Here is a 16,928-nt window from a genome sequence, read left to right as displayed (position 1 = left end):
TTCCATTTAATGCGCATGCGCAATCTACTACTTTACTAGTTACTTTAGTACCACTTTTCGCTTTGTTTTTTTTCTAAGACGGCGACATGTCCAAACCTAAGTGATATAGCGCATGATAATAAAATCTGTATTATTTGTGTTCTAATGTTTCCCGTTTGCGGGCTATGTTTCCGGTATCCACTGATCACAGCCTCCCTCGTTTCGTGGGTTAAAAAAATGACCAAATCCACGTCTGCCCAGGTTCTGCGAGTTTAAACCATTATTTTTACATGTTTGTTTGTTTGTTTTTCTTCGCCCAATTTACGCACCATGTGTGATTTTGCTTTTTGTGGAAACAGTTGCCAGAGTACGCAAGGCTCCTGGACTCGGTAGGCAACGTCAACGTTAGCAAAGCTGCACGGCCTGCTGTGGCTTGACTATTCGCAAAAGGGCCACTTTAGTACTCAGGTAAATAAACCAACAAACTTGGCATGATGAAGTAGAACTAAGAGGAAAGCAAAACAATCCATAAAGCATAAAGTTACTTCAGCGCACGTCTTGATTTGGATGTAAATACTAACAAATTCGAGCTCGTTGTCTTCACTTCAGCGCATTTAAATTTTTTCATTTCAAATCCATTGTACAGAGCTTAAATGATCAAAAATGGCGTCAATGTCCTAATATTTATCGACCTAAGTGTATGTCTTGATGACATGACTGCAAATGTTGTTTTTCTCCTTCCACGACAGGCTCAGCATCATGAATTTTGTTCGTCTCGTTTGCCGCCACAAGACTGCGCTGTTCCTGTGCACTGTGTGCACTTTTGCTGTGGTTCTTGTCTTCTTGGCCAAATGTACCTCAGAAACCCTGAAGCAGGGTCATGCCGATCCACCGGGATTGGCCCCCCACGCCAGCGCTTTACATCCCCATCCGGAGCAGCACGACCGGTCCGTCTCGTCCAAAGACATGTCGGCATTCCTGGTAGTCCTCATCACAACAGGACCCAAGTACACGGAACGAAGAAGTATCATCCGGAGCACGTGGCTGTCCAAGCGGGACTCGGATATCCTGGCCAAGTTTGTTGTAGGAACCCTAGGGCTTTCCAATGAAGATCTTCAGAACCTCAACGTAGAACAAGGACGGCACAAGGATCTGCTCCTACTGCCCGACTTGAAAGATTCTTACGATAACCTAACCATGAAGCTTCTGCACATGTATTCCTGGCTGGACCACAATGTGGACTTCAAGTTTGTCCTCAAAGCAGATGATGACACCTTTGCTCGCTTGGACATCCTTAAAGAGGAGCTGCGAGGGAAAGAGCCCACTCGCTTGTACTGGGGCTTCTTCTCGGGCCGGGGACGGGTCAAGGCGGCTGGGAAGTGGCGGGAAAGTTCTTGGGAGCTCTGTGACTACTACCTGCCCTACGCTCTGGGCGGTGGCTACATCTTGTCATCCGACCTGGTGCGATATGTCCATCTTAATGCAGGTTACTTGAAAATATGGCAGAGTGAGGACGTGTCTTTGGGTGCGTGGTTGGCCCCGGTGGATGTTCGCCGAACGCACGACCCACGTTTTGACACGGAGTATAAATCCCGTGGTTGCAACAATAAATACTTGGTGACGCATAAGCAAAGTCTGGAGGACATGCTGGAGAAGCACCAGACCCTGCAGCGTGACGGCAGGCTCTGTAAGGAGGAAGTCAAATTGCGACTCTCGTACGTGTACGACTGGGCCGTGCCCCCCTCGCAGTGCTGCCAACGGAAGGAGGGCATTCCTTAATAATAGTCGACTTTTCAAAACCTACTCAAATCTGTCCTTATTGCGTTTACAGTACACGCCCCATTGTAGCTTTGCGTTTGATCCAAATGGATCCCAATGGAGAATAGTTGCGGAAATGGATGAGGCCAGATCATTTTACTCTTGAACGACGGTCAGGTCAGACTGGCACATTTAACAAATGTCACAAAAAAAAAAGGGATTCTTTTGATAAAAAGATGTTCTGAGATGTTTATCAAGGATACAGAACTAAAGTTCAAATAGCTTTTGGAAAAACTGCTCGAATGTCATCACAGCCACTGTGGGGCAGAATTGCACTTAAGTGTATCTGAATTTGATTTTAAATGCTTTAATTGTTCTTGGCTGTTTATTTCTCTGGGCATTCAATTGTAAGGGGAATTGCTTTTCTGTTTTAAAGGTCAGAGACACATTTTGCACAAATCCTGTTTCATGTTATGATGGAAATTTGATTTTAAATATCAATTTCTGCCTTCTGTACAAGCCTTTTGTCACGTCAGCTGTGTTGTACACTACTTTTATTTCTTCCTGTTGAGCCTCTTCAGATCATTTGTACGCATTTTGTAATTTGTGGGTCTTCACATTAGAAAATTCCTACCTGACATATTGTGTTGTAAAATCGTTTTTTTTTTTTTTTTTTGTTAATTATTATATTTATTGTTAATTTATTATGCAGTAAGAACACTGGTTGGTATGCCGGCATATGAAGAGGCACAGTGAATTTGTAGTCTTAAAAGTCTATGATTAAAGGTACACACACAAGACTTTCTGCAAGTTGCACATAGCGAGAAAGGGAAAAATGGTTGAATGTGTTTTGTTCAGCAGGTTTTCCTGTTTCTTGATAAGTTGCATGTACAAAGTATGTGATGGTTATGAACAGATCAAGTCAACATGTTTCCACAACACTGTGCAGCAGTTGCTGTTTTTTTTATTTATTTTTTTATACGTCATCTTCCTTTGATGTGTTATTAAAATGATGTGGTACTGTCGCATGTATTCGTTGTACATCGAATAATTGGATGATGTTTTATTTGCGTTTAAGTGTATTAAAAAAAAGTTTTTTTCCTTGATTACGGTTTTCTAATTTTTTTATTTATTTCATAATTACTGATTTTTTTAAAAAGCAACAAAACAGTTGGGCAATACCACACAAGAAAAAATGGTCATTGTTTTCCAAAGTAAAAGCAGATGTTTGTAAAATGTCTTATTTTGATTAAACACACACACACACACACACACACACACACACACACACACACAAAATACTCTGCTTTCATAAAGTGCTGAAAAAAATCTGAATTGTTACTTTTGAGAGCCTGAAATTAAAAGCTTTGGACAATCTTTAGTCAACAAATGGCTCTACACAATTTAATCTTAGAATTTGGGAGCGACTAAGGTGATTCAATGAGGCCACTCGCCATTGTGTTGGCCTTGTAGAAATTGAGTCTGTGGAACAGTGGCACTCTGATGCGGCCATAGTTGACAATTCACTTTGACCTTTCAACTTTAGAGCTAACATCACCTGTGTAACATCCTCCAAAAAGTTTTTAAAAAATGTTCAACACTGGGACAATTCATTCCATGTAGGCAAAATTACTTTTTTGCTGCGAGGAGCCCCTCCAGTTGGACCTAAAGATAAAGACGTATTAGAATGAGAAAATGAGAATTAGTTGAGATGCTGTGTCGTGATGAATGACCTTCATCTGTTGGTTGTTTTTCCTCAGGCTCTGAATTTCTTCTGTGCACTTCTTTTCTTGTTCTTCCTGTTTTTCAATTGCCATTTTCTTCACTTCCACACTTTTCTTTTTTTGGTGATCTAGTTTCACTATCAGCTCCTCTTTTAAGTTCTCTAAATCAGAAATCTATAACCGATAAAAGAAAAGCAGACAAATAGATGTAAATGTGTTGATATAACTTTGAGAGGTTAAAATATGTCCACTAGTCACAAAACAATTGAAACATTTGGCCTTCAGGGGAAATTTCAGGGTCTATTCATTTGACCTCTAACCTTTTGAATCTAATTTTGTCCAACTGTTCAATTTCCCTTCATCATTCAAGGAAGCCCACTTTTTATGCTCTAATATTTCAAACATTTTATTGTTCAAAAAGAGTAAGTTGTGCACAATCCTGAAATTTCCCCCGAAAGCGGAAAATGCTCAACTTTCTTTCAGTATTTTGTACTTTGCTAGTCTTACTCTGTCCCTCAGGGCCTCCTTGTCCTGTTCATCATGCAGGGCTTTCCTCACGCCAAAAACCATACTGCTCTCATAGAACGTCTGATAGGCGGCAATGGTCATTTTGATCTCGTCTCTTACCCGCAGCAATAAGAGACCCCTCTCGGCACAAATGAGGACCACCTGTCTGATCAACTCATCTAATCAACAACAAAAATAAGATGAAAAAAAAAAAATTGGTATTCCAAAGTTTACATATATCATATACAGAGTCTCTACCAAAGCACTCTGTGTATAACTGCCTTCTCAGAGGGCAGATTCCAGTCTCCATGGCCCGTGTTTGCAGCAACTTCTTGTCCAATTCTTCTTCTAGGTTCACCACATCCACTCGAGTGGATGGTTCACCGCAAACTCTTTGCACCCACTCTTTGTTTGCCTCCTCCCACCTCCTGCCAGGGGGAGATGACAATAAATAACACTGTTTTGTGAAACTGACTGATGAGTTATTTGGATACCTGGGTGGAAACATAAGATTGAGAAGGTTCTCATTTTTCTGCTTGATGTCTTCAAGCGTTGCTGTTATGGATTTACGAAGACGTAAAGAGTCTGCAGGCTGATGAGGTTTTGACTTGAGGGGTTTTAGAGGACGTCCCTGAAGCAAAAGTGTTTTTTAAAAAAAAACAAAATTAGATATTATTGGCTTGTGCAATATCATTGTTATTATTGGCTTGCCAATATTAAATACGCAGACTTAGGTTATGTAATTTTTTTTTCTTTTAAATGAATCAGTCAGTAGAACATTGCAGTCATGACATGACATCATGACATGACATCGGATATATGATCAAATATGAGCTGGGTATTTTGCATCAGTTAAATAAATAAAAAATATAATAAATATAAATATTTTATATCAATAAAATATTTCCTTACAAAGATAATACCTAATAGTGTTTTGAAACCAGAGGGATACTACTCACCTTTGCTGATTTTTTATCTGCACTTTTGGGAATTAAAACTGGAGGATCGTATCTGAGGAGAGATTCGGTGGGTGCATTCATTCTGAGCTCCACAAAAATATTCCAATTCTATATTTTCAGAGGAAATTCCCGAAGATTCCATGCCATCTCTCATGTTTTTTTCTTTTACCGAGACAACTCGATATTGAGCGTTACCCGAGCCACTTGTAAAGCATTACATTACCTGAAACTGAGTTACAAGCATTGTTTACGATTTGTAATCTCACCACTGGCGAATACGTCACCAGCAGTGACATCATTGCTTGTCATTGACGGCGTGTTACAAAAAAGACGTGACAAGGGAATATCTTCAACGGCATATCCAAATAACGTTTATGGTTGGTCATGTCAAGTGTAGCTCAATTTCTTTTTACGACAGTGTACACACATTGTGGTAACGAACTGGTGATAATACAAATTGTGTTATGAAGGGTGTTGAGAATCCCAAATTCCACTAGGTGGCAGTCGTGCGCTATGGACGCCAAGCAAAGAAGTAAAAGGAGGGTTGAAACCGGAAATGTCAACTCAGTGACTGCGAAGTCGATGTCGTTAGCTTCCCTCTTCCGAAACACACGATGGCTTTTTGATGGACATAAGTTAACAATTACATAAGGTCGATAGAAGGTCACTGCGAATATGACAAATGGTAAGCGTTATTCATTCAAAACGCCGAGTTGAAAAAAAAAATGTCAGCGTAAGTGTAACAGGCAAAAGCTAACGTTAATTTAGCTGTAGACGTGGCCCGCGAGCTGTCGCTTCATTTTCTCAAACTGAGCCTGTGCTGCTAAATGATCAACCTGGAATACGCTGAAGTTGTCATTTGAATCACATCCCACCACCCATAATGAAACCATCCCGTGGGTTGCGTTGATTTGTTTTTGCTGAGCTCTACATTGAAATCTTCCAACAGACCAACAAAGTAGAACTCTTGTTTTTGTTTACAACAATGCAACTCCAAATACTGACACTGCATGTACATGCACAGCATTCACTGTCATTAGCAACATTTGTTGTGTTTCAGTGAGTTCAATTTAAAGCTTCTGCTGGAGTTCTGTAGTGATTTGATCACTTGCACTCAGAACCACCTATGAAAATCACACTGGATTACATGAGTATTCATGACCCAGTAAAGAGCTTTTTAAATGTAAAAATACAATGTACAATTGCCTGGATGTCATTCATATGAGCTAGATCATTTTAGTTTTTACATGAAAATAAATGTATTTGTCCATTTTGTGCCCTTGTCCTACAGTGTATTCTTTTGATGGCATCCTGGTGTTTGGGCTGCTCTTCATCTGCACGTGTGCATACTTCAAAAAGGTTCCTCGCCTCAACAACTGGCTGCTGTCGGAAAAGAAAGGAATATGGGGAGTCTTCTACAAAGGTACTAACTATCTCAAATGGTGCAAATCAATAGGGGCTGCTTGATTATTAACCACTTATTTTTCATGAATTGGCATCTTTTGATTTTTCTTTGTAGCTGCTATCATTGGGACACGACTCCATATTCCTGTGGCAATCTGCTGTGTGGTCATGGCTTTCTACTTGATCTTCCTGAAATGATGTAACCAAACTGGATTGGAAAGATTTGGATTGGCGCAAGCGGGTGCTTAACTCAATGAGGTCATACCTGGTCCTTGTGGGACAACTCGTGGACTATGTGACCCATGACGTCACATCTTCTCATGGACTCGTCAGTGCTGCCCCCCTCTGGCGACTGCGGAGATGAGGTCTCCCAAACAGATGAGGTCATCCTTAATCCACCTCATAGTTTTTATTACAGAGAAGAGAAGTGGGAGTGCCCTATGGTTGTACTGTTTTCAACTCATGCTGTTGTCTTCATTCACATTATTTGTACTGGAAGTATGGTCATTGCATTGTTGGGCCTGGACATCATTAATTTAGTTTGGATGAGGCATTTCAAATCTGAAAATGATCATCTATATCTGCCATTTCCCTGGTTACATCTGTAATGCTTCTTCAGTGACTGGATAAAGAAATAATATATGATATATTTTGACACAGTTGTGTACCCCCCACCATTGTTTTCGCACAAGCCTTTTAATTTTTTTTTAAACAGGTTCTCGCACGACACAATTTAGCCCATCTAACTGGATATGGGTTTTTCAGTCTATAACTACTGTTACAAAAAGATATTTTTACAAATTGGACCAATATTAAATCTGCCTCATGATATGCCAATGCTAAATAAGGATTGTGATTATCGAACCATTTCATGCTATTATTGCAAGAAATGATTGAGGGGAGTACAATGGAATTTTGGGTGTTAGCAACACAACTTGTATGTTGTTTTTATGAAAAAAATCCAAACATAATCGCTTATAAAAGATTTCCACTGTTGTGTATTTTTGTTTTATTACCTTTGTTCATTATGTTTTGACACTAATGCAAAATAAAGCCAAATCACAATTGTTTTCAGTGTAATCGGCTGCTTTACACATCCCTGGAATTTCTGCAGTAAATCTTACTTTGTAATTTTCACAATGGACATTCCCAAAACTTTCTGCTCCTTTTGACATTACTGCACACTCAGAATTATTCAAGCCATAATGAGCCCATGACAAAAAAAGAGTTGACACCCCTGTAACGTTATTATACTGTATGCTCGATGGCATATTCATAAACAATACAAATAGAAACCTAATTCTCATATTAAAATTGAGCAATCCACAAATTTGAAAGCACCCCTAACTTTATATTGTGCTTTTCATGATGATTTAAAAAAAGATTTGTGTTCAAGTGTTCTGAGTTCCTAAATCAAATAAAAAATAATCACGAAAGATGACTCTAGGGATGATTGACAGGGAATCTCCCACCCGCTGTCAGGAGCGCCCCTTGTTTTTGCGATTTCGAGCTTCTCGCGAGATCTCTATCCCGAGAGCGCGCTGTGACCAAGACAAATACGCGCTCACGTTTCCGCATGCCGAGCAGAACACGAAAGAGAGCGAACGACTAATCGACCACAAGCTCATCCAACCTGACCCAGCGGCTTTCGAAGAGGAAGTTACCTCTATCGAGAAAGTGCACGGAGCATTGAAAAGCTTTCTTTGGAACCAATTTTGCACCACGGGATTCTCGGCCTTATACCTCCACAAAAATCGCGTCAGTCTTGTCGAATTCTTACCAAGAGTAAGCCCCAGCGTTGTAGGTGCCACACGGGGAGGAGAGGGCACAAGTTTCCGCTGCCTTGTTTTCCCCCCGTCGCTGCGGAGCTCCTTAAATCCGCAGGAATGTCTCAGCAGAGACCCATTTTTTACCGGCAGGAGCTCAACAAAACAATGTGGGAGGTCCCGGAGCGGTACCAGAACCTGTCTCCCGTTGGTTCTGGTGCCTACGGTTCCGTTTGGTAAGCGACTGCTTTCAACATACCTTTTTTTTTTTTTTTTATTGACCTTTTTTTTAATCGTTTCCAAAAAGAAGCGTGCACGTTCCCAAGTTGTCATTGTTCCCCTTCTTTTTTAACACCCTGTTTTTGTTTCCTGAATGATCCGAGTTGTGCAGCTTTGTAACCCGCCTTTTGCAAGGCATTGGCGGCGTGCCTGTGCATGCTCCTCTTCATCAGGCTTGAGAACGGACGGCTTCTTCATCACACACATTCAATTCCAGTTTAGGACACTGCGATTGTGTCCCTCAGGGTCCCAGCATGCACAAGCTAACTCTTTGCAATCGGCGTTTTGCATGCATTATGCATTTTCCAGTTGGGTGCAGCCGGCCTGCACAGCACCAGAAGGTCACGTGTTTTGTTTTGCAGTAAGTAAAGTAGGCCCCCTTGTGCACAGTGAGGGCTTTGAATAGGAGGCAGAAAAAAAAAGAAAGAAAAAAAAGCTCGGTGATGACTCTAGAATGATGTCACTTTTTGTAGTACAGCCGTGACTCACTGTCCCGAGGTGAGGCACACAACTATTAGTCAGCACTAAATCCTGCCATGGTACCTCACTCACTCTTCATTTTTTTTTTTTTTTAATACATGTGCGCGCGCTTTTGTGCACTTGTAGATGCTCAAAATGTGTAAGCAATGACATCACCATGCAGCAAAGCTTCAATCAGGAATTCGACTCATGCAATTTAGCTCCCTCTTAATCCATGACACAAAAACGAAACATTTAATACCGCAACTACATATTCTACTTGTAGTTGGTAGTGATTTACAACTCCGTGACATCATTGTCATGTCAACAAATTGCTTGCAAGTTTTTTTTCCAAGTGACAAAGTACCGTGACTTTAGCTTTGTCAAACTTGCACTTCAAGGGAGAATGTAAATGTCAAAACATGTGCTGAGTGCTTCCATTTTCTTTCTCCATTTTTCAGCTTTGTTTGGTGTACTGACCGACCCCAAGGTACATATTGAATAATCAACAAGGATCCTACTATTTCTGGTTCATTTCATATGAGGTTGACTTTACGTACATGAAGGTCAACAAAAGTGAAGTGACTGAAAAAATGTGGAACCTGACAGAACTTGCACATCTTTGTTGAAGTACAGAACAGCTTGTTCTGCTTCTCGTTAATTGTCTTTTTTTTTTATTGTCACATCAGTTCTGTTAGTTCCTGTCATAAATTGATGTCATGACTAGTATCAATAACGGTTCTTTCCATGATCACGTGAGATAAGCTAAATTAGATTGATATGTGACTTGTTACAGTTTCTATGACTGTATCCAACTGTCCATAGCCTGTGATGCTTTTCCAAAAACTGCAAAACTATGCAGTCCCATTTTGCATATGCTACAACAGCCTGGCTTGAGCAAACACTCGACTGGCCTTCTTCCAGTCCAACGCTGTCCTCTATGAAAGAAGAACCAAGACAAGAAGTTAGCAGGCTTCATCGTGCTACTTCCTGACCTCCGCTCACCCCTCTGAACTCACAGCATCGCTCCTGTTTTATTTTTATGACCACTTTGTTATGACTCTTTCTTTTTTTTATTACAGACTAATTAGTTGCTGTTTGCTTAGACCCGTCTTGTTTGTTCTGCAGATCAGCACACTTAAAAAACGACTGGTCCTCAATCCGGCGATGACACGCAGGACAGAAAGTCCATGTGATTATCTCGCTCGTGCCGAAGAAGACAAAACACTCTGCTTATCATAATGTTCTTATTATGGGCCTTTAGGTATGTCACTTGTAGCACTGTGACACATGACGATAGGCCTGCCGAATAAAGTTAGTAAGCGTGGCTCTATCGGAAGTACCACTTGAGGAAATGACTCACCTCTTCCACTTGTGGAGAAATAGAATGAAATATTCAGGTCACTTTACACACTAGGTCACTGGTACAGGTTTTGCACTTGAAGCTGCCAAGGCTAAATATGGGTGCACCACTCCCTGCTTGATGTCTGTCTGTCTGTCTGTCTGTCTGCACCAGATTTTTGCAAAGAGCCATTTGTAACGCAGCGTAACAAGTCAACCTAGAAGGAATGCGAGTTATTGGAAGGGGGCCCGGGCCCGTATTCCCTCGGGAACGCAGGCAGGCCCATCTGACTCGCGACCGACCGATCTTCTGCCTCATTGTCTTCATCGAGCACAGTTGTAAAATGTCTTGCTTTCTAGTTTGCCAGGCAAATCTACGATTTAGACCAAAAAGTGTTAGTAACGGATAATGTCCGTAACGGATAATGTCCGTTTGTGCTTTTTGTTTTTTTGTCACACCCATTTCTGTTCTGATTCCTCTGGCAATGAGGTGTAGAGTTACACTTGAGAAATGCTTTCTCATTCCAGCATTGGGGTGTTTGAGTTGATCCAGCGATCTTTTATTTCCTTTGTTCTTGATCCTTCTTTATTGTGTGACAACTTTTTTTTTTTCTTGAACTGCACCCACTGGCATGTTGCCATCAAGGCCATACAGTACTAGAAAACTCAAGTGGTGAGCCAAAGGCTATCAAATTTCGAGGACCACTTCATGTGATGATGGATTTATGCTGTTGTTCATTTGTTGGTTGATATATTTGTCAATTTATGTGACGGTGTTTAGTCATGCAAAGCATAGAAAAAGAATATGTGACGTTAGCTAAATTTATTTCTGTGATATATATATATATATATATATATATATATATATATATATTTTTTTTTTTTTTTTTTTTCTTTGCCGGCAGTGAGTTGGTTTTATGTGTTTCTTAAATATCTAAGTAATGTGATTTTCATTTTTAGAGGAAACCACTGGCCTTGCATTTTGTCTTTGTGTACAAGTCAGTTAAATCATTTTGACTTTGCTCAAATGCACCTTTTACAATAAACGATACGTTTGACTACTTTTCTGTCTCTTACAGTTCGGCATGTGACGTGAAGACAAACCTGAAGATAGCAGTAAAGAAGTTATCCAGACCTTTCCAATCCATCATCCATGCAAAGAGAACTTACAGAGAGCTGCGGCTGCTTAAACATATGAAGCACGAGAATGTAAGTTCCTAAGAAGACTTGGTCGTGCATTGTGGATAAATCACCTGCCCACACGATTTTAGATTTTAGCTGTGTGCTGGTGCTGCATCCATTCTAACCACTTAACGTTACATCATCACAGTAACTTCTCAAGCAACTCCAAGCAATGGATATGTGCTGCTGGAAAAGCAAATGTGTGCATTAGTGATTCTGATACCCATTTTTACGGAGAAACTGTTTAGTATGGAAGGTTTCAAAAGAAAAATCTTCTCTTGTATATAGATTCTTTTTTTTATGTACAATTACTAATCAAATTTGATCACAATCGAAAGTTTCCATTGCAACACTCATGGTTGCCCACATCTCCAGCTGTTCTTCTTTGCAACTGACACCACAAATTCCTGCAGTCTATGATACTCAGATGTTCACTCCACTTGCTATTCATTCTCAATATCCAGCTGAAGGAAAACAAGAGCAAAATGTGAGACTAACGTCATGTTTTGTTTTGCGCAAGAAAACAAATTTGTAGTATCACACTCATGTGGCCTGAGGGGAAAGTGGGGGTATGGAAATAACACTCCAATATTTTCTCGGAGGAATTGAAGCTGCAAAGATTTATTCACCCTTGTAGACGCTTGGGCCAATCTGCAGTTGAGTAAAAAAAACGCCCTCAGGCCACAATATGAAGGAATTTGGCACGTGGAATTTGTCATTAAGCATATTGCCGTGTTGTTTCATCATCAAAATTGCAAGTGTTTTATTTTTTTATTTTTTTGTGTTCTTTTTGTTTGTGGGTTCTAAATGTATCCGCGTGTTGGATTAGATTCCATTTTGCTGTGCAGACAGACATACTGTTTTTCTCCCGCTGTTGCCAGGAGACTCCCCGGGTTTTGAGTTTGGAAAGCTTAGATGAACCAATCCGATATTTGTTGTGACTGTAGTCTACCAATCATCTGTGTGGGGCCATCGCACAACTGCGTTTTACACTACTGTACTGTACTGATCTATTTTGGAAAGGGGGGGGAGGGTTCCTGCGTCTGCATTCCTGTATGACCTGCTTTTTGACATGCCGTGAATCATGTCATGTAAATATCAATATTTCCTTATGAAAAATAGAATGGATTTGATTTTTTTGATTTTTATTTTTTTACATCCTTGATCACCAACTTTCGCATTCTGCTCTCGGTTACCGCACGTGTGTGTGCGCTTTTGTCACTCTTCAGAATTGTTTTCGGTGTCGGCATCAACTTTGCTGCACGTCACAACGATGGTATTCTCCTAAGACAAACACGTTTAGTTAGTGCCTCGTTTTTATGTTTTGCCAGAGCCATTTTCTTTTAATTAGACCACACAAAGAAAAACAACGTGGCCATTTCATGGAACTCGCTACAAACGCTTTTGTAAATGTAAGGCAGGCGGCTTTGCTGTCTCCGTGTTGCAAATTAAAGACAGGATATTGAAGAAGACTAAAATAGTGCGTCATATCTGTGTGTAAACAACATCTTTGCCTTCTCTTTTTTTTTTTTTCCTTAGGTGATCGGACTGTTAGATGTTTTCACACCTGCAACAAGCTTAGAAGAGTTCAGTGATGTGTAAGTCACACTCAAACTTTGCTCCATAAATGATGATCACTGCAAAGTAAAGCACATTACACCTTATATGTAGTGTTTTAGGTGAATGTAGGTTAAATAGATGCACTGTGAACATTGGAGTTGTTTCCATGGTAACAGCCATCTGGCAGTTTGAGCATTTGTGTGCACAGACTACTCCAATGAGTGTGCACATGGTCTCTGAAAGCGGCCGGGGGGGGGGGAGGTGACGTCACGGATATGTGAGACGAAGCTTGTTGCACTTGTAGGTCACGAAAGCGCTCGGTTGTATTTTGCAGATACTTGGTGACCCATTTAATGGGGGCGGACCTCAACAACATCGTAAAGTGTCAGAAGCTGACCGATGACCACGTCCAGTTCCTCATCTACCAGATTCTCAGAGGCCTAAAGGTCAGTCAACGTAACGCAGAGCACTGCTTCATATTCGATTTACTACGGTCGAGCCTCCTGAAGTTAAACACGATTTGTTCCCGAAGAGTAGTCAGTCTCTTGTTTACATGTCCATATTGTCAAGATGATGTTTTAAGTTATATTTTTAACATTCATTCATCAATAATTGTATGATAATATTGAAATAAAATGTATGGGAAAGCTCAGGCATGCAATGTTGAACATTTAAAGGGCTATTTATAGTACATATGTATCTTCACTATAGGCAGTTCTCAGTTCTCTCTCCTGTGAGAGTTCACCTTACTTTTTGACATGTTTATGCCTAAATGTTTACTCGAGCTGCGCCGAACCCTTTCTGAAAGTGGAAAGATTTTTACTCTAGCAACTGCAGCAACACACATTATCTTAGGAGCATGTGAGTTTCATGTTCTCTTCTTCTTCTTTTTTTTTTTCCCTCCCCTGCAGTACATCCATTCTGCAGACATAATCCACAGAGTAAGTGCTGTTGTGTAATAGGTTGTAAGTATCGAGCTCATGTTTCACTTCATGCGTACTCAACCCTACCTAGTATGAAACCCTACTTTGAAACCATAACTCTAGTTTTAAACCCTGCTTTGAAACCCGAACTCTAGTTTGAAACCCTACTTTGAAACCCTAACACAGTGTCAAATTTCATGTTTTGTGGTGTGCCGCTACATTGTCAAACATCCTTCCTGTCTGTTTGAATTGATCTTATCTTTCTATCTCCCCTCCCCAGGACTTGAAGCCCAGTAATCTGGCTGTAAATGAAGACTGCGAGTTGAAGGTGTGTTGCCACCCAAAATGAAATACTGATTACCGAATTAGATACTCATGCAGCTATGTAATCAAAATATTGTGACTTCTTTGATAGAGACAATCAAACCTGACTAGCATTATCTTTGCAAGAACCCCAGAATGTAGACTAGGACAGACTTTTAGCGCCAATGTTTTTGGTTCCTCAGATCCTGGACTTTGGTTTGGCCCGGCATACGGATGACGAAATGACTGGCTATGTGGCCACTCGGTGGTACCGCGCCCCGGAGATCATGCTTAACTGGATGCACTACAACATGACAGGTATGATATGATGCTAGTTTTCTTCTCATTACGGCATCATTCATTTTCCACCTAAGCACAAATGTAATCCTATTACATCAACAACAAAAGATAAAATGACTTGAGGAAAAAAAAAAAAAACTTCCACTGTTGTTTTACTCCCTCCATGTTTTAGTGGACATTTGGTCGGTAGGCTGCATCATGGCGGAACTTCTCACCGGAAGAACGTTGTTCCCCGGCACGGATCGTATCCTTCCACTCTACTGTCCATGTAGGGAAGGTTGTAGATGAGTGCATAACATGCACGAACTGGATACCAATGCAGCTCAAGTCGAAAGGTTTTTCCTTCACGTGGGTGAGATAGATATTGATCAATTGAAGCTTATCTTGCTGCTCGTTGGAAGCCCTGGGCCCGAGCTCTCAATGAAAATCTCCTCAGAGTCTGTGAGTGTCAAGCAGCCAAAATTCCTTTTGCTCTATTCCTGAAAACTCATTTCTTGCTCCTGCTTGACACACGCTTCTCTTTTAGCATGTATTAGTACGGAAGCACTATAGCAGCAATGAGCTAACAATAGCCTCTTAAAATGGTCATCTTCACCCTGTGTTTGTTCAAACTTCATGCACAAAGTTAAAGTGCCCATGCTTCTTGATACGATGCCCCTTGACTCAGACACCATAGACATAAACCAGCTGCAGCAGATAATGCGTCTGACGGGGACCCCCCCGGCCTCCCTCATAAGCAGGATGCCCAGCCATGAGGTGAGACATGCCTCTGCTGTAGATGCTCTCTCCTGCTCTCATTTAGCCAATTCCGTTTCCTCTTTGTCTCACCACAGTATTTTTGTCAGTCTTGAGCTTGTTAACATTTGACCGCTAAGTGTTTAATACTACTACTACAAAAAACAAAAGCACATAATTGTAAGCGTGTCATAAAGGAAAGGTAGGCAGCGGTAAATGATGAGGCGAATTCAAAACAACAATAGCAGTGCAAATTTTTCACATTGTGTTATGACCGGGTTGTGTTTTTATTTCCTCTCACAGGCAAGGAACTATATCAACTCACTTCCTCACATGCCCAAGAGAAACTTTGCGGATGTATTTATCGGTGCCAACCCTCTTGGTAAGTGTGCATTTAAAAAATAAATCAGTCATCTTTTTCTTGGCTCACTGAGTCCCTCTAGTGGTCTCATCAAGCACAAAGCCTTTTTCATGCCTGGCTGCATTTGATTGGCCAAACCGAGTCACCTTTATTGTATTCAATAGCTACCATGGATTGTGCAACCTACCAGTAGTTTTTTTTCATGTTCAACATTGTTCCTTCTCGCTAGCTGTGGATCTGCTGGAGAAAATGCTGGTGCTGGACACAGACAAACGGATCACGGCATCCGAGGCGCTGGCCCACCCTTACTTTGCCCAGTATCACGATCCAGATGACGAGCCTGAAGCGGAGCCTTACGACCAGAGCTTTGAAAGCCGCGAGCTGGAAATTGAGGAGTGGAAGAGTGAGTAGGATAATTAAGGTAGCGCTCCTGAAGGAACTTGGATGTGATGTAAGGTTCTTCTTCCCTGTCCTGTCCAATAGGGTTAACTTACGAGGAGGTGGTCAGCTTCGAGCCACCATCGTTTGACAGGGATGAGATGGAGTCATGAGAAAGAGTGAAGGCGACCAACCTTAGAAACACACTTCAAACCTCTTTTTGACTCGGCTACACTTTCCGAACACTCTCGACAACACCGCAATGTTCAAGTGCCTGCCATCTTTACATCTCTGGGGGGTAATTTTCAGGGATTGAACTTGACTTGTGTGTTTCTCTCATCACTCATGGAGTGGTTCAGTTTTTTTTTTTTTTTTTATTAGTTTCGATACAAACTAATAATTTTGTGAGGCTAGCAGCTAGCATTGTGCTCTTTATATATCGTAAGCAAATTGGAGCAACTTCGATTTAGTGGATAATGAAAATAATACTTGAGAAACAAACAGGATTGAAATGTTTTAGGGAGATATTTATAAAATGAATTCCACTTTTAAATTCCATATTTTTGTACATAGGTGTGTTTTAGAATGATAAGAAAAACAGTATTTGCATACAAAAGTGATTCAGCCAGGCCAGTAACCATATTGGACCCACAGTATGAATGATGCCATAAAAGGCATAAAAGGAGATTTAATGAATAAAGTATGGATGACATCTCTTCAGTATATGTAACAGTTGCGACTTTGTTTTTATAATTTGATTCAGTCTTTTAATGTACCTTCTCTAAAACCCTTGTCTGTTCCCAGTCTTATCTCTTGTTAGCACTTTAGTTTCTGTCCATAGTTTAAGCATAATTCCCCACATCCACTATGAACTTGAAGTTTGAAATGTTCTCCACCACAGCATGGGCTGGCAGTATACTTTAAATCATATTGCGTTTATAAATCACAAGTGTTCATTGAATGTTTTATGGATGTCAGGTTGTCTTATATTTATGATCTTTTCAGATGTT

At 40.7% G+C, this 16,928-nt stretch overlaps 4 protein-coding genes across 6 annotated transcripts; 3 read left to right on the top strand and 1 right to left on the bottom strand.

Moving 5' to 3' along the window:
• Positions 1-60: 60 nt before the first annotated feature.
• Positions 61-2,843, top strand: b3galt6 (UDP-Gal:betaGal beta 1,3-galactosyltransferase polypeptide 6). 2 transcript variants are annotated; one of them, XM_085924951.1, is made up of 3 exons: positions 61-240; positions 339-447; positions 729-2,843. In XM_085924951.1, the coding sequence occupies exon 3, from the start codon at positions 739-741 to the stop codon at positions 1,756-1,758; it is 1,020 nt and encodes a 339-aa protein (XP_085781077.1). In that variant the 5' UTR covers positions 61-240; positions 339-447; positions 729-738; the 3' UTR covers positions 1,759-2,843. The 2 variants fall into 2 exon arrangements, with proteins under 2 accessions (XP_085781077.1, XP_085781075.1); XM_085924949.1 differs by having other exon boundaries at positions 61-447.
• Positions 2,142-5,166, bottom strand: LOC147048920 (axonemal dynein light intermediate polypeptide 1-like). Its single transcript, XM_085924952.1, has 6 exons — positions 4,928-5,166; positions 4,463-4,599; positions 4,227-4,396; positions 3,969-4,147; positions 3,471-3,635; positions 2,142-3,402 (listed from the first exon to the last, which is right to left on the bottom strand). The coding sequence occupies exons 1-6, from the start codon at positions 5,006-5,008 to the stop codon at positions 3,367-3,369; spliced, it is 768 nt and encodes a 255-aa protein (XP_085781078.1). The 5' UTR covers positions 5,009-5,166; the 3' UTR covers positions 2,142-3,366.
• A 254-nt stretch (positions 5,167-5,420) lies between these two features.
• tmem167b (transmembrane protein 167B) lies at positions 5,421-7,399 on the top strand. Its single transcript, XM_085924992.1, has 3 exons — positions 5,421-5,612; positions 6,219-6,350; positions 6,447-7,399. The coding sequence occupies exons 1-3, from the start codon at positions 5,603-5,605 to the stop codon at positions 6,527-6,529; spliced, it is 225 nt and encodes a 74-aa protein (XP_085781118.1). The 5' UTR covers positions 5,421-5,602; the 3' UTR covers positions 6,530-7,399.
• A 465-nt stretch (positions 7,400-7,864) lies between these two features.
• On the top strand, positions 7,865-16,832 carry mapk14b (mitogen-activated protein kinase 14b). Of its 2 annotated transcripts, none has more exons than XM_085924991.1 (12): positions 7,865-8,333; positions 11,256-11,385; positions 12,898-12,956; positions 13,253-13,364; positions 13,830-13,859; positions 14,122-14,169; positions 14,348-14,462; positions 14,617-14,688; positions 14,806-14,885; positions 15,483-15,561; positions 15,770-15,943; positions 16,024-16,832. In XM_085924991.1, exons 1-12 carry the CDS (start codon positions 8,218-8,220, stop codon positions 16,089-16,091), a joined length of 1,083 nt encoding a protein of 360 aa, XP_085781117.1. In that variant the 5' UTR covers positions 7,865-8,217; the 3' UTR covers positions 16,092-16,832. The 2 variants fall into 2 exon arrangements, with proteins under 2 accessions (XP_085781117.1, XP_085781116.1); XM_085924990.1 differs by lacking the exon at positions 14,806-14,885 and adding an exon at positions 15,121-15,200 and having other exon boundaries at positions 7,869-8,333.
• Positions 16,833-16,928: the final 96 nt, after the last annotated feature.

Source organism: Syngnathus leptorhynchus, chromosome 11 (genome assembly GCF_054491065.1).
Source record: "Syngnathus leptorhynchus isolate UIUO chromosome 11, UIUO_Slep, whole genome shotgun sequence".
NCBI classification, from domain to species: domain Eukaryota; kingdom Metazoa; phylum Chordata; class Actinopteri; order Syngnathiformes; family Syngnathidae; genus Syngnathus; species Syngnathus leptorhynchus.
This window is presented reverse-complemented; position numbering and strand designations above follow the sequence as displayed.

Bases quoted from the DNA above. Each gene is read 5' to 3' on its own strand.
- b3galt6 (XM_085924951.1), top strand. From the start codon at position 739: ATGAATTTTGTTCGTCTCGTTTGCCGCCACAAGACTGCGCTGTTCCTG.
- LOC147048920 (XM_085924952.1), bottom strand. From the start codon at position 5,008: ATGAATGCACCCACCGAATCTCTCCTCAGATACGATCCTCCAGTTTTA. The intron at 4,148-4,226 runs GTAGAGACTCTG...GTTGTTGATTAG, and splicing joins GTTATACACAGAGTGCTTTG to ATGAGTTGATCAGACAGGTG. The intron at 3,636-3,968 runs GTAAGACTAGCA...TATCGGTTATAG, and splicing joins AGGAGGCCCTGAGGGACAGA to ATTTCTGATTTAGAGAACTT.
- tmem167b (XM_085924992.1), top strand. The intron at 6,351-6,446 runs GTACTAACTATC...TTTTCTTTGTAG, and splicing joins ATGGGGAGTCTTCTACAAAG to CTGCTATCATTGGGACACGA.
- mapk14b (XM_085924991.1), top strand. From the start codon at position 8,218: ATGTCTCAGCAGAGACCCATTTTTTACCGGCAGGAGCTCAACAAAACA. The intron at 8,334-11,255 runs GTAAGCGACTGC...TGTCTCTTACAG, and splicing joins GGTGCCTACGGTTCCGTTTG to TTCGGCATGTGACGTGAAGA. The intron at 14,689-14,805 runs GTATCCTTCCAC...TGGGTGAGATAG, and splicing joins GTTGTTCCCCGGCACGGATC to ATATTGATCAATTGAAGCTT.